This window comes from Andrena cerasifolii, chromosome 4 (assembly GCF_050908995.1).
Source record: "Andrena cerasifolii isolate SP2316 chromosome 4, iyAndCera1_principal, whole genome shotgun sequence".
NCBI lineage: Eukaryota > Metazoa > Arthropoda > Insecta > Hymenoptera > Andrenidae > Andrena > Andrena cerasifolii.
In genome coordinates, this window is record NC_135121.1 from 17106342 (window position 1) to 17122083 (window position 15742).

A 15742-nucleotide genomic window follows, 5' to 3' on the forward strand; every position below is an offset into this window, starting at 1 on the left:
TTCGAAGGAATATTATGTTAATTTTGATAGAAGAAAGTAGAAAATATAAAACCAAGTACCGATTACAATTTTGCACCAATAAAATACGAATTGAAATTTTAAATATATTTTAATCAGTGGCAAAATGGGTTCGAACAAGCAACCAATCGTCGCTTGTCAACTTGACTGTTTCTCAAAGTTGTCCTCTGCGCCTGGAAAAAAGTCTACGGACCCCCTTGTTTTGACTGACTTTATTACGATTAATGCGTTGCATTCTACCTCAGTCGCTTCTGTTCACCCTACCGATATCTTAACGATATTATCGACACATCGAAATATCGATAACATTTCGATATTGTCGCCATTTATCGATACCCTTATCGATAGTCACACCCAGTCCTCACTCATCCGATTACCTAATGCATACTTCCAGCCCGTGCAAAGAGGTGCGCAGGAAATTGTTCGTTCTTAAGGAATCAGGTGAGTCAGCTCCCGCCCGTTGAGCAGTTCATATACGCCCCGGAGCGTAATTTCTTTGGCACGCGATACAAAGTGGAGTCGGTCTTGAAGCGGCCGATCGGGGGTAACAGGGCCCAGCGAGGTAAGAATGCAAAGCGAGTACGGTCTCGGTACAACACAGTACATAAGCCGGATGGGTTCGTCTCGTGTTCTAAGTATTACAACAGTGATGCCCACGTGTCGGGACTGCCGATTCGGATAGTTGCGCGCGACGAGCATCCTCGTCCACACGTTCGTCCACCTTCGTGGGCCTTCATCGGCTTCTGCCCCCTTCTTCCGTCCTCACCTCTTTTCCATGGGAACGTTGACTTCGAGGCGTGGCGCCGGAACTCGAAGAACGTCCTAGCCCGACGACCTCCTCGGAAATTACGTGAGTCGACCGCGTTCCATCGACGACCGCCCTTGCTATTGATCTTACTACCTTGATCCTCGACCCCCACCCCTCCCACGCGTACTATCGGCGATCCGTCACGATCCATCACGAAATTCGATTTCCCGCCGTCTAATTCCTATGGATGCCTTGTGTCCGTTTTATTATTCGGATATAGTTTATTTTATGCAGGGCGTCTGGTAACCCGTGGTGCAATTTGAGTATCAGATGATTTCTTATGAAAGCAAGGCATGGGGAATATATTTTCTGGATTGGTCGCTTTGTTTTGGAGAAGGGTGGTTTTTGAACTTAAGACTGTTTTGCGTTTGTTTGCCCGTGTATGTAGTTCTTTGTATCAGAAAGATGTTAGAATTTTGCTGGAATATAATTTATAAAAATTTATTTACTCTTGCTACTTAAATGGTAAAGATATATTTTATACATTTGTTACAGAAGTTATTGAAGATGTTATTAAACATCTATTGGAAACAATGAATTTGTTATTGTTCTATATAGATATAAAATATTTCATGCATGTTGTATTATAAAAGAACCTATTTCGTTTACAATGACGAAACAACTGTTTTTGGCAATCATAAAGCTGCCTTGTGTAATGGAATTTTATTTTCCAATAACGATATGAAACTATTGAGTTACAAGAATATTTCACTATCTTACAAAAGTGAATACTTTCGTAGGTGTCATATATAAACGAATCTTATATGAAAAAATGATGTTTGACAATTTTCATCTCAATCTACATGAAGAATCGTTTATTTTCTGGTTGGACCACCACTTTAGTAACGCCCTGTATAACAAACTTTACAGAACGTACGCAAATATCTTTATCATGAAATAATTTATTTTCATCTTGTTTAACACCTACCATAAAACACAGTACTACAATTTCAAAACTATCAGTTAAAGGTTAAGTCCCAAATGCTTTGAGTACCAGTTTTCCTTTATTAGCCTCAAAAATAAAACTCCAGATGCACCCATGATTCATTTCATGAATCATTTCAATAGCCAGGACTCATTTCATCAAAATCGAGTATCACTCAAACAAAAATACTCGCGATGCGCTCGACCCCATCACTAATTCTGCCAAATAGGGTAAAGTAGCCGAATATGACGACCTCTCCTAACATGAGACCCCAGCTTATCTCCGCTACAGAACTCTTGAATGTCATAGCGATGTTATTTTTTACTAACTAACCGTGCATTAGTTGTTTTGTCCGCACAGTGGCATTGTAATCAATTGAGCATCTTGAGCAAATACGTTGCAGAAAGTTTTTGAAGTGGTTCGATTAACTTACAAATGCCTCTAAAGTGGTAAGTGTATTATGATTTTCACAAACACTGTTGTATAGTGCTTGCAATGGAGTTTAAGGCTTACTAGTTGTATATCATTAAATGACGACAACTTAACTTCGAAGCTACTTAAAATTTATCATGTTATTGTTTCCAAATATGAGACCCGTGACAGTTCCACTGACGAGAGCGAAGAAGAAATTGTTCTGAATGCTGAAAGTGATTAAGAAAGAAAATTAAAATACAGAATGCTTGTTTTGCGCAGGTCTTTATTCTTCAGATGTGCTAGGTGCACAATGGGTTAAGCGTACGTATAAAGTGTCACGATGGGCGTGGTGGGCCCACGAAGACTTCGGTGGTGGGCCCACGAAGACTGCGGTAGTGAAGAAATAGATTCACATGCCGACTTTATAAAAAAGAAAGAAAAAATAAGTTTCAGGTAAAAACAACCTGGGTCTCATATTAGGAACCCATTTTTGTATCTGCCTATTTGAATGACTTTCGTTTTTATTTTATTCCGAAGAAACCTAATTTTTGTTACAGTACTTTCCAGTAGGTTGCTAACTAATACATATTCCACTTTCAAAACGTTTATCGAATTTTAATAAAAGTGTTCTCAGTCAAGAGTTACGATGTTTTTAAGAAACGGGTCTGATATTCGGCTGCTTTACCCTACTGCCCAACTCCAGCCATGCAACGTATCAGCGAAGATGTCTGTGGGAAAGAGTTACCCCAACGGTGACGGGTCTCGCAGGGCGATTCCTCCTCCGGTCTAGCTGCAGTCCGAGGGACGTGAGGCAATTTTAAAACCTGTATACCTCATAAGCGAGGAAATGAAGTGCGGACTGAACTCTCGGGCACATTATTGATCGGCGGCCCAGCAGTGCGCCAGCGCAGGGCGATCCGGAGGGCGACAAAACAGTGGCAATCTACCCTCGTTCACGGTTCGTGCGGTGTTCCAGTGCCGTTCCCATCGTCCTCTCGGCGTTGCTATTTCGACACTGTCAAAGTGTCGTCGCGCGTGGCCAGTATGTCCGGTGGTACGTGTGCATGTCTTTCATTTTAGGCCTCGTCTTCCTCTCTTCTCTCGGCCGGGGCCAGGGAGAAAGAGGGAACGATGCGAATACGGGGGAGCGATAAGAGAAAGAGAGAGAAGAAATGGGACCGAGCCGATAAAACGGAGGGGACACTAACGTTTAATGGCTTTTGTCTTATTCACCAAGACAGGGACTATATCGGATTCGCAACGCTGCCCGAGCAAGTGCACAGAAAATCGGTTAAAAGGGGGTTCGAGTTCACCCTGATGGTACTGGGAGAGACGGGCCTTGGGAAGTCCACCCTGATAAACAGTCTTTTCCTCGGCGATCTGTACAAAGATCGGCGTATCCCTGACGCGGCAGGTTTGTAACAGAGGCGTGGGTGTTTGTCGGATGACAATGGCGAATCCCCTGAATCGTTTCTTTTTAGAACGAGTCGAGAAGACCACGGCGATAGAGAAGAAGACGATGGACATCGAGGAACGTGGCGTCAGGTTGCGTCTAACGATTGTTGATACACCAGGTAGGAGCTTTCTCGATCTCCTACTTTAAGTGGATAAGGCTGGGTACATGCTGGTGTAATGCAACCCGTAGCGCAACGTGTAATTTAAGCGATTTGCATCATCGAACGTGTTGCCTGTAAATCTTGAGGGATTTCTGGTAATTTCGTCAAACAATCTTTACTGCGAATTCAAAAACGTTCGCATTTGGATGCGCTTGAGGAGGTCGCCTCATGTGGAAGCTGAGTAAACAGAAAAAGGGTGCCAGAATTGATTCGGTAGCGTATGTCTTTGTTTCCCTTTTCAAGTAACAAGTATGTGATTGTAAAGGAAACAATTGCAGCGGTGACTCATTCGTTGCAACTGACAGCACAGACATTTTCGTGGCACGTTCACAAAGTTCATATCGCGGTACATGTTGCGTTATACGTAGTGAAAGAACAAAACGACCTGAGTTAGAGTTTGAGTCATGAAATCCAGAAACTTTACGCAAGAGTCATGTGTCGTTCAGTCCTCAGCAATCTTCAAATCTTATGAGTCTTAAATATCCTGGAAGCCTTGCAAGTCCTGGAAGTGTAAAAAATTTTGATTACGTAGCCTTGAGATTTTTGAGTTTTGAATATTTGCTGCTCTGTCCATAATTTATTTTGTGTTGATAACAGAGATCTGTAAATAAAAAGAGCAAAGTCCTCAGTATCACGACGATATTACAGTTAAAGTTTCCAAGTTTGAACATTTCCATACCCAAGACTTTCAAATCTATTTGAGCCTGCATTCTTCATATTATATTGAAAACATTGGAAAAGCAACCTCACGAGGACCCAGCGCTAATTACACGTTGCATTATACACGCCTGCAGCCAGCCTAAGGGGCGCGAAACAATCTTGCCTGCAACGAACGAGTTCTCTGAATCAGAGTTGGGCATTAACTAAATAAAAAATTATTTAAACAACGGATCGCATAAAAGTTAATTTAACTTTAGAATATTCGACGAATGAAGCTTCAACTTCTGCGTCGAATAAAGTTTTCAAGTTTAACTTTAACTGCAACATTAACTGTATTCCACGTCGAATAAAGTTGAAGTGAAAGTAAAAGTTAAAGTTGACAAATTTATTTGACGCTGAAGTTGAAACGCTCGACGTATAAAAGAAATAACTTCATTCGACACGTGACGAAATTTTCTTGTTAACGTTTATTCAATAATTGTAATTTCGATTTAAATAAAAATTTTGCCCATTTCTGCTCCGTCCAGGATTCGGCGACGCGGTGAATTGTGAGGACACCTGGAAAGCGTGCTCGGCTTACATCGACGAGCAATTCCGGCAGTATTTCACGGACGAGAGCGGCCTGAACAGGAAGAACATCCAAGACAACCGAGTACACTGTTGCCTGTACTTCATCCCTCCGTACGGTCACGGGTACAGCAAAGTCTTCGACTACCATTTACCACCGGTCGCTCCGTTTTACCCACGTATGCTCCATTCTCTGTTCCCTGTCTCTCTTCTGCCCCGTAGACTCAGGCAGCTGGACCTGGAGGTGCTGAAACGGTTGCATCGCAAGGTGAACGTCGTCCCGGTGATCGCCAAAGCGGACACGTTGACCACGTACGAGGTGAAGAAGCTGAAAGAGCGAATCCTCGCGGACATCGAGGAGCACGAGATCCAGGTAGCGTCAGACAACCATATCCTTTCGATCGTTACGCCATCCGATGACGAAACGCCGCTAGAGAGAAGGAACGCGAAAGGACACACGGTGCTCTCCTCGTAGATATACCAGTTCCCGGACTGCGACAGCGACGAGGACGAGGAGTTCAAGCAACAGGACAAGGAGCTCAAGGCTTGCATCCCGTTCGCGGTGGTCGGGAGCTCTACGGTCCTCGAGGTCGCGGGGAAGAAGGTCCGCGGCCGCCAGTATCCCTGGGGAGTGGTGGAAGGTAACTAGATTTCGTATTTCTCGAGGATCCTCGGGGCAGGCGATTCTCAGCCGTGGAATGATAGCCGTCGGGCCGCGATCTCACCGTTCACTTTCGATCGAGCGCAGTGGAGAACCCGAAGCACAGCGACTTCGTTAAGCTAAGGACGATGCTGATATCCACGCACATGCAGGATCTCAAAGACGTCACGCAGGACGTGCATTACGAGAACTTCCGGGCGCAATGCATTTCACAAATCTCCCAGCAAGCGATCCGGGAACGGAGGTATTTACGCATGTAAATAAGTATTGCATTTTCAGTAGGTATATCTCTCTCTACTTAGACGTATCATCCCGAGTACTTTGCGAACCCCCATTTCTGGCACTTTCCCCTTTATTGCGCCACATGGATACAGTGATCATACAGTTGAAGTTAAAGTCGTAAGGATATAGTGATGCAAAAATAAGAGAGGCAAATATGGTAGATGAGTTTCTCGCAAATAAATCGGGAGATCGGGGGTGTTATCACTATATTTCTTGAACAAGTATGGTTTAAGATAGTAAACCAGAAATAAAGTGGAAAGTTGCTCATACTGTTTGAAGCAAGGTCAATTTTACAATTTTCTTTGCACTTTTCGGAGAGTAAAATAAATTGGAATCATTGCGGAATATTTATTTTATGTTAGGTCCTTTTTTATTGGAGTTGACGCTTGACGAAAAATTTCTTGGAATGTAATAAATAAATTGATTTCAAATTTTGCCAGGATGTACATACTGTCTATATACATATTGTGTAACCGTGGCTTTGTCTCATTTTCTTGTTTGTCTTCGGTTCGCTAAAAAAGCTGAATGTGACAAAATAGAATTTTCAAATTTGTATAGCAGTCATTTCGTCACAGATTGTTTCGCAAAATGTCCGAATTATTTGGTAGATTGTACATCTCGCAATGTATTAGCAAAATTTGCAGACAGTTCGTTCGGTAGATTCTGAAAAACCTTGCCAAACTTAAGATAACTTCGATGGCAGGTAACTTGACGCAAAACTATTATTTTGCAATGATCTCTATGCGATTTTGCTCTTCAGAGAACGCATCTTTAATATAGTAAGAAGTTGTAATAAAACAAAGTATTACGGAACATAAAAATAATCTGTAAAGTTGACCTTACTTTTCGATTCGGAGCAGTAATTAATTATCTTCGCGTTTGGTGACTTGTGCTCTTATTTTCCTGGCACTTCAGTGGGTCTTAGATTATTCACTATACCTCTGTAAAGCAGAGTACAAATTTATGTTAGTTACTTCTTCGATTCTCTGCCCTCTGATCTCTCCCTTCGTCTTATTAATAGAATTTTATTATGTGAACGTGATGTATAAATTGACCGATCGCTGTAAACGTAACTGTATTTCCTTCTATTCGCAGCAAACTGAAGAGAGACTCGGGTCCGCACTTTGAAAATAGCATATCTGACACGGACCGATTGCTCTTGCAGAAGGACGAAGAGGTAAGGGAAACGAACGAGGCAAATCGACGTTATTTAACGATCGTACTCCTTCTGAAACTAATACTACACCAAGCTTGGGTAAACTATGTGTTTCGCGTAGTAAATTGAAAATGCGTTATTTCAGTTTCAATTCTAATTAGCTAGAATCCAAAAGAAATGCCAGTTTATTCGCCCGAAATGTCGAAATAGGTATTAGAAGTTTCTTTTATTACTTTCAGTTCTTTCAAGGAATTAAGAGACACCCTATATTTATTAACCCTTGTCTAAAGATCACAGGGCCCATTTTGACCCATCCTTTACGCTTGTAACTTTCCAAGGACCCGCTTCAAGAACAAATCTTTTACGCAAAAGTTGCTTCGTCTCTACTGAGTTTCACAGGTTCCCATTTGAAATTTTAAAGTTACCTCCTCGTCCAAAGTGATGAAGAGTTGTCAATCTTCGCGCAGATTTAAGGGCTCCCTATATCTTCTAAATTCAAACCTCGAACGACTAAAAATAATCGCGTAATGAATTCTCCCAATATTAAACCGTTGAACCTTGTATAACTTATTAGTACCTAGCCGCGATTTTTACCGCATCTATATGATTTGCAATAACCCAATTTTAAAGCGTTACAAAGAACGTGTCAATTAAAAACACTGACTTCCATGATTTTTTGGTTCTTATTTTAAAACACAACATGAATTTTAAATTCGAACAGTATTCCATTAAACCTGTATAAATAACGAAAAGAAGGACACCAAACACATATCTGTATTATTTATAACATCCCCATTTCACAGCGTTACGAAAAAAAACGTGACATTTAAAGCGTTACAGAAAACGTGTCAAAATCGATGAAGAACAATGAAATCGTCACTTATGATTTTATAGAAGAGTAGATTATTACCGCTTGTTTAAAAAAAATTAACGATCTTACGTCATGGCGGGGTGACAATTCAATAAAAAATTTATTCTATCATTAGTCGAAATGGATCAGCACCGACTAAGGATTTAAGGATCAATATTTTCATGTGTTCCTCTAAGGATCTCGATCCTCATCTTAGAATTGTGTTTCCAAACCGTTGCAGATTCGAAGGATGCAGGACATCCTGGCTCAGATGCAGGAGAAGCTGAAAGCCACGGGGCAGGTCGGCCCTGGTATCGGGCTGAGAGGGAGGGTCGGTAGCTTGGGGAACGACTTGGACGCCACCGACGTCGAAAAGAAACGCAACAGTATTATAGACGTCTGAACGATCGAGCATCGGCATAGATTAGAATTATACAACGGTTGTCACCGTGCAACGTCTGCACAAGCGATTCCACTTGGTCCCACAATGAATACGCACAAGGTTGACAAGCGGTATATTTAAAGCGAAACTGATACCAAACGAATTTTATACGCGCCCTGTACGTATATAAGTGATCTTTAGCGTTAGTCGAGGTAATTCATTAGGGGGATTGGTCGCGGGGCAGTTCTCTTACGCGAGGTTTCCACTTTTATATGTATGTACATTGCTGGAGAGACTGTCGTGCCCCTTGAACAGTATTTGATATATTGCTACACGCACTTACACACGAACGAAAGGTTGTATTGTAAATATAAGGTACGCGGAAAAGAGGAGCAGCGGGAATAAACGAAGATTACCAACTGGGGAGGCGACTCGTGCAATTTCTTCTTCTCCTCGTTAAGCCCTCCTCGCACGAGACACTTCTGCGGCTCGACGGCTGGTATTTGTGCCAGCAATTATAAATGTGAACGAAGTAATTAAAAGAAGTGGAAATGTTGATTTGCTCACACTTCTCTTGCATTATTTAATAGACACTAACTAGAAGTATCTCGATATGAATTGTTTTTTTTTAATTTAGATCTCTTTCATTTTTACTGGGGCGCTTTAGGTACGTTCACTTTGTAGAGATAGCGCTGTTTTAATTAAGATAAAAAGCTAGTAAAGTATAAGAATGTCTCGTGTGAGAAGGGCCTTAATCTCAAACCTTGAAATGTTATTAATTGTATTTGATAGGGAGAGAGAGAGGCGAAGAGAGCAGTACTGCAATTTCTAATGTAGTAAAGACGCATGTAGGGGGTGGAGTAATACATGGAAAAATTGAATAGAGGGTGACCAGTGGGGGATTTAACTAGCGACCTGGGTGCAGAAGGTCCGAGCTTCCAAAAAGTTATGATTTTATCCAAACACTATATTTCTTTTTGTTTCCTATAATTTTAATACCACGCGCGCGCGAATTTATTTATAATTCTGTCATGTATACAAGGTGTCCAAGAACGTTTGCCACCTGGGCCTGTTTCCTTAAATCTGCCACTGAGGGCGACTCTTTGTGTAATAATAAGCGGAAAATTTATAGTAAAATTTTTTAATACGAGGTATTTTTCGAGAAAATCGATTTTTTAAATTTCGCTGGGTAGTGATGTGACTTAAATAATATAACAGATGTTTATAAATTTTTTGCTTGCCAATATATGAAGAGTTATGGTTGATTTGATAAAAATCTGTAAACACGAAAGTGGAGGCTTGCTTTAAATTAAAAGAAAAAGTTATGCAAGCTTTCGATGAGCAAGAAACAATGAATTTCATGTCTCTTCAATTCGTAATCGAGAAATCGGTATCTGACATTTTTAACAGTTTTTATCATAATAAGAAACTAATCTGTAAAAATGCAACGGAGTCTTATTTGAATCGTTTCACTGATAATAGTTACAAAAGCTTGCAAGTAGAAGTAACGAGTAATAGACAGACACATTTCCGAAGTTGTATTTGATAAATCATTAGAATTGATTTTCTAAACAAAAAGCGTCGTACAAACAATTTTAGCCATACTTTCTCTTCGTTTTTATGCGAAGAATTTCTTCTTTTTCCAGCTGTGCTACGAAATATTCCTCATGCGGTATGAAGTACTTCGGTTTTAAGAAATTCTAACTTCGTAAATCGCGATTTTAATAATTTTGCGTAAAAATTTGACAGCGTTCAACGAATCAGGAACTGTTATGAGCACACTGAAGGAACGATTACCAAGTATAGCCAGAGAGACAATGCGGTTGCATTATTAACTACAATTATAGGTATGGATTCGTATTAAAGTTCCCCCTAAATAACTGTCATTCCATCTCCATTTCGTCGCACCCGCGGCTAGGAACCCAGTATAAAATCCGGTGTCTTTGTAAGATTAAGTTATTTACTTTCGGTGAAGTCAGGCGTGATCGTGCCAAGTTGCTAATGATTCGAAAGGTTGGTACGTTTCTTCATTTTCGTGTTTGTTGATCCATTTTTTGTTCTCCATGCGGACGTGTCGGTGGTTAAAAATCGCACTATTTTCGAAACCGTGAGTTCGGATCGCAAGTATTATCAGAATCGTGATCCCAATTCACCAGCATTCTCAAAAATGTGACTTCAGTTTACCGTCATTCTGAGTAATGTGACTTCAAATTGCGAGCATCCTGAACGATGCGATCTCAAATTGGGAGAATTTTTAAAATTGTGACTTCAATCACAAACCGTCTCAATAATGTGATTTCAAATCCCGAGAATTCTCAAAAATGTGACTCCAAATCTCGAGCGTCCTCAAGAATATGACTTCAGTTTAAGAGCATTCTCAAAATTGTGCCTTCAATCGCGAGCATTCTCAATACTGTGATTGCAAATCCCGAGAATTCTAAAAATTGCAACTTCAAGTCGCGAACATTCTCAAAACATGTGACTGTTTAATCGTGTGACCAAGGTGATACGTAGAGATTCTACCGATTAATTGAGAAAATTAAAGAAGCCCATGGTGTCCTGTTTACGCATAGGCACTCCTGTTGACGACGATGCTGGTAGGAATTTTGGGCGAACCTCAAGGATCAGCCTATTTGCCACCTACAGGAACAGGAACACGTCCAGCCACGGGAGGGGGAGGTGGCCACCCTGACGAGTGGGCTGGTGTAAGTACAATTCCTTTTTCTTCCCTGCGTTCTTCATTGAGTGTTCGACGGTATACGATCAGAGCCATAAGTGTCATGTATAATAAAATGATTTTCGAATTTTTACGAAGTTTCGTTGTAATAGAATATACGGGAGACGGGGATTCGGACAATAGGACTTCGACTGTGTAGATATGCAGAGTGTCTCAAAATTGAGGGATAATCCTGAACACGTAATATCCTGATGCCAAAAGACATCGAAAAGTCCTTTACCGTTTGGGGATCCGAGGCTTAGTTCTCGAGATATTAACAGTTGAATATTAGCGGTCCAAGTTCCGGGACGCGCAGTTTAAAGCCGAAACAGCTGAGCGCGGAGTAATGACCGCTCGCACGTATAGGCAGGAGGCGCTCGTGGATACAGACCCACACACACAGTAGAGCTGACCGCGCGGGTTCATCTTCACGGTTTGACGCGTGCCTTCTGCGCGAGTCTGCGAGCGTACGCTATTGCGCGCTCAGCTGTTTCTGGTATAAATTGCGCGTTCCGGAACTTGGACTGCTAATATTCAACTGTTAATATCTCGAGAACGAAGCCAAGGTTCCCAAAACGGTAAAGGGCTTTTCGGTGTCAGTTTGCATTAGGGTTTTGCATGTTCAGTATGGTCCCAAAATTTTGGGACACCCTGTATATAACTGATCTCCCTTTCATAGGATCCAGCAAACTACGAGTTCTCGTATGAAGTTCAAGACGCGGTGGCTGGTCTAGACTTCGGCCATCACGAGACGCGGAAAGAAAATGAGGCAACTGGGACCTATCACGTGCTGCTACCAGACGGTAGAACGCAGATCGTCGACTATGTTGCCGACGACGGTGGTTATCGCCCAATGGTACGATACGAAGGCACAGCAACGTACCCCGCTCCAGGATCCCCTCCAGCGTCCAATAACGAGGGATACAGATACTAATCCCCCCTGCCAAAACTGTCAGTACAAAGAAGATGACTACGACGATCTACTCGGTGGTGAAGCCATTGGAAGTGTTAAAACAGCACGGCTTCCAACTTCGACTTACAAGGCATCTTTATACTTCTAGCATCAACAAGCTGTGCGCTTTAATAAAAGCTTTCGAAAATGCTCCTTTACATTCCTCGCCTCCTCAAACTTTCACTACGTTTCGTGCTTCTTAATGTACCGCAATAGCTCTTCAACATCCTCCTGCGACCCTAAGAATATCGGCGATCTTTGGTGAATTTTCTCCGGCACCACCTCTAAAATATCTATCTCCCCATTCGAAGCCATGCCCCCAGCTTCCTTCAGTATATAAGCCATTGGTATGCACTCGTACAAAAGTCGAAGCTGCAAATAAACGTTTTAAACACAATACAAACGCCTCGACGTGTTGCATTTGGTCATACATAAGATAGGGAGCTCGTTAGAGCAGCTTGCTGTACCTTGCCAGTGGGATGGCTTGTTGTTGCGGGGTAAAGAAAGATTCCACCATACTTTATCGTCCTGTGGACATCAGCGACCATAGAACCCACATACCTCGCGCTATAGGGTTTCCCAGTGGTGGGGTACTTTTTCGAATAGATATATTCTCTGATGGCTGGAGCCCAGGCACCCTCGTGGCCTTCGTTGATACTGCAATCACCCGTTAAAAATCTCTGTTGTAGAAGTTATACGAAATGATACTCAGGCATATCGAGCAATAGCGAGGTCTCCACTGCGTACGTGCAAATAGGAGATGGAAAGACAGATGGCGCCATTAGTCTCTTCCACCGCGCAGCGCTGATTATTTATTCTGTGGGGATGGCGACTACTTAGTTAGATCTGACTTCTATTTTTGAATATTTTCTTTCTTTCTTTCTCGCCCTCTACACTTAGCTCATAAATCTCATTATCAAACGATATACCTATTTAATTTAACACCCCTTTGCCATTCGGTACCTGTATATGTCTCCTCTGGTAGGCACTCTTAAGTTCCTTTCGGTTAAAATAAATTCCCCGATCGCCGGATCGTACGTAAAGCCGTTGACACCGTGACCAATCGACAGCACTATCATAGTCGCGGAGCCATATAGCGCGTATCCAGCGGCGACCAGATTCTTGCCAGGTTGTAGGACGTTCGCTACCATTGGCGGCTCCTGCACCTCGTCAGGCTTCTTGTAAATGCCGAAAATCGAACCAACCGATACCAGGCAGTCGATGTTAGAGGATCCATCCAGAGGATCGAAGCATATGATGTACTTGCCGCGTTTCTCCACCTCCACTTCGATCGCGCTCGTGTTCTCTTCGCTGACTAGAAGGCAACTCGTGTAGGAGGACGTTATCATGTTCACGAACAGCTCATTGCTCAGCACGTCCAACTTCTTCACATCCTCCCCTTGGATGTTCTGTGTACCGGCTATTCCGTACCTGCGTTAGTCAACGACAAATCATCATCAGTCTATACAAGCTGTTCTAGTCAAATCAGGCCATCTAAGTACATTAGAGCAGTGTAAAAGTTCGTTCGCTTTATTGAATCAAAGTCTTTATAAAAGATAGAGTGTACTATACGCTCTTTTAATCTACTTAAATTTACTTTTAATTTACTCTTGAATTTTGTATGCAAAAATAAGTCGGGGGTGTAGAATAAGGGGGTGTTCCGGTCTACAGCCTACAAAAATAGGGGATGTTTAGGAATTAATTGAAGGAAAACTGCTAGGGATAATTTAGTAGGACTTTTTGCATTGCATTAAGGATGTACTAAATTATACATAGAATTATATAATCACATTGGGGAGTTGTTGGATTCGAGGTGCCAAAAAATTCATCCAAAACGGTAGAACGTGTATCACTTAAAACTCCTAAAACATTGATGTGAAATAAAAAATAATGCTAGATTATTAAAGGGCATTAAATTCCACAGATGCAATCCTATAAAAACTACAAGAAATGACATGTTTTGACAAAATAACGATACTTGAAGGTTGAAGTCATTCTTTCCTTATGTTTTCGTCTTTTCAACGCCATTAAAAAATATAAATTTATAAACGTTTTAAAATATTTGAGGTTTGCCCTTTGCAAAAAGTATATTCTTCAAAATAAAAAAAATTTCAATCCAATCGGTTAATAAGTATTCGAGATATTTGTCCCAGCAGTTCGATGAACACTGTTTGCAGAGAAACGCGTTTAAAGTTTTACGTGAAGGATTTTTCGGATTCATGTCAGTTCTTTCGGGCCGTTCGAAAACATCGAAGTAAGTACTCGGTTCTCTTCGAGCAGCTCGATAAAATTCGAGTACTCGGTTCTCTTCGAGCCGCTCGGTTCTTTCGGGCCGCTCGCTAAAATTCGAGTACTCGGTTCTCTTCTAGCATGCAGAAAAGGAAGATTGAGAAACGCTGACCATCTAGAAGTTTCGCGAACACGCTTGTAGGCCGCCCGCGAGCAGAGACGTGCGGGCGCGGAACCACGGCTCGCGAGGCCCGCGCTTGACGAGGGGTCTGTTGATTTCTGCGGCCGCGGATAGCAACGATTGGGTATAAATTAGAGGCCCGCAAATGCATTTCCTTCTTCGCTGTTTCAAGAGAGAGGACGAGGTAGGAGAGTATTTAGTTGAGGCTTTAATTCGAAGAATATCGATTTCAAAAATCTATCGAGCATATATGCGCATTTGTTTAAACTTACTTATTCACATATTGTAGAATTGCCCCGTTTAGGAATGCAACCACCCTTAACGAACCACCCTGTATCCCCTATAGTTGTACCTCTTCCACTTTCGACTCAAAATTACAGACCGTAGCGGTCGCGTTTTAATAAAATACACTCATGCTCTCTCGACGCGCTGTATTCCACAGCGTCCGCGATAAAAGGCGCGATTGAGTACTCACATATTCGCGATACCGGCTTTTCTAACCGCCGAGCTGACCGCCTTCACGGCGGTTTGTATACTGTTCAACAGCTGTGTCAGATCGCCGGTGGCGGTTGGTATTTTTCGTTGCTCGGCTAGCACGAACCTCGTCAAAGTCATGCAGTCCGAATCGAAGGAAGGGTTTTGCGAAGCCATTTTCACTGCAAACGAGTTTCTGCTCTCCTCTGCACGGCGAGGGACCAACGACGGGACTAAGTCGAATACGTGCATGCGTTGTCCGTTATATAAGGTCAAACGGTGTGCCGATACTACCTTATCTGCGCAGTGAAAGCGATATTTCCGAAAATGTACTAGCCCCTCGAAATTCGCCATCCATGTGCGAAACCATCTGATGCCTCTTCAGACTCGCCATTACTCGGCTACACCTTCTCCTATACCTTCTACCTCAGCTATATCTTCGGATTTTTATGAATAATCGATGATTACGCGAATATTTTATTTGACAATTTTATTTTTTATTAGAAAAAGTTAATAATTGAGAAGATTAATTTCTAAAGCAGAAGCGTTAATAGATTGTTATTATTGAGATTAAGCTTGAAAGCAGAGAAATCTGTGAACGTTAAATTCTTAACTTATTAATTATTAATTTTTTTATTCCTGCTGTGATTTTCTGTTTCATTCTGGGGTAAAAAAATCGTACTATTGTTACTGTTATTTTTTTTTTAGCTACCCATGGCGCCATTCTGTTTGAAAGTTTATTGACTTCAATGTTTTGACTACACGAGTTGTTGATAACTGTCGACACTACTCCAACGATATTTTGCTTCAATGAAATCAATTGGCACTGTAAGGTTATCGATATCGCGGGA

General features: G+C 41.8%; 3 protein-coding genes across 11 annotated transcripts; 2 read left to right on the top strand and 1 right to left on the bottom strand.

Annotated features, from left to right (window-relative positions):
- Positions 1–231: 231 nt before the first annotated feature.
- Positions 232–8763, top strand: Septin4 (septin 4). 7 transcript variants are annotated; one of them, XM_076809626.1, is made up of 10 exons: positions 232–580; positions 628–868; positions 2869–3219; positions 3403–3579; positions 3647–3739; positions 4969–5381; positions 5484–5649; positions 5757–5925; positions 7047–7128; positions 8199–8763. In XM_076809626.1, exons 3-10 carry the CDS (start codon positions 3210–3212, stop codon positions 8358–8360), a joined length of 1272 nt encoding a protein of 423 aa, XP_076665741.1. In that variant the 5' UTR covers positions 232–580; positions 628–868; positions 2869–3209; the 3' UTR covers positions 8361–8763. The 7 variants fall into 7 exon arrangements, with proteins under 7 accessions (XP_076665741.1, XP_076665742.1, XP_076665745.1 ...); XM_076809627.1 differs by having other exon boundaries at positions 655–868; XM_076809631.1 differs by having other exon boundaries at positions 235–868; positions 4969–5134; positions 5231–5381.
- Positions 8764–10100: 1337 nt separating this feature from the next.
- On the top strand, positions 10101–12066 carry LOC143367632 (pro-resilin). Of its 3 annotated transcripts, none has more exons than XM_076809637.1 (3): positions 10101–10186; positions 10913–11044; positions 11735–12066. In XM_076809637.1, the coding sequence occupies exons 2-3, from the start codon at positions 10931–10933 to the stop codon at positions 11987–11989; spliced, it is 369 nt and encodes a 122-aa protein (XP_076665752.1). In that variant the 5' UTR covers positions 10101–10186; positions 10913–10930; the 3' UTR covers positions 11990–12066. The 3 variants fall into 3 exon arrangements, with proteins under 3 accessions (XP_076665752.1, XP_076665750.1, XP_076665751.1); XM_076809635.1 differs by lacking the exon at positions 10101–10186 and adding an exon at positions 10277–10352; XM_076809636.1 differs by lacking the exon at positions 10101–10186 and adding an exon at positions 10413–10508.
- Positions 12067–12087: 21 nt separating this feature from the next.
- Positions 12088–15258, bottom strand: Fbp (fructose-1,6-bisphosphatase). Its single transcript, XM_076809634.1, has 4 exons — positions 14893–15258; positions 12971–13438; positions 12475–12664; positions 12088–12379 (listed from the first exon to the last, which is right to left on the bottom strand). Exons 1-4 carry the CDS (start codon positions 15243–15245, stop codon positions 12191–12193), a joined length of 1200 nt encoding a protein of 399 aa, XP_076665749.1. The 5' UTR covers positions 15246–15258; the 3' UTR covers positions 12088–12190.
- Between the last annotated feature and the right edge of the window lie 484 nt (positions 15259–15742).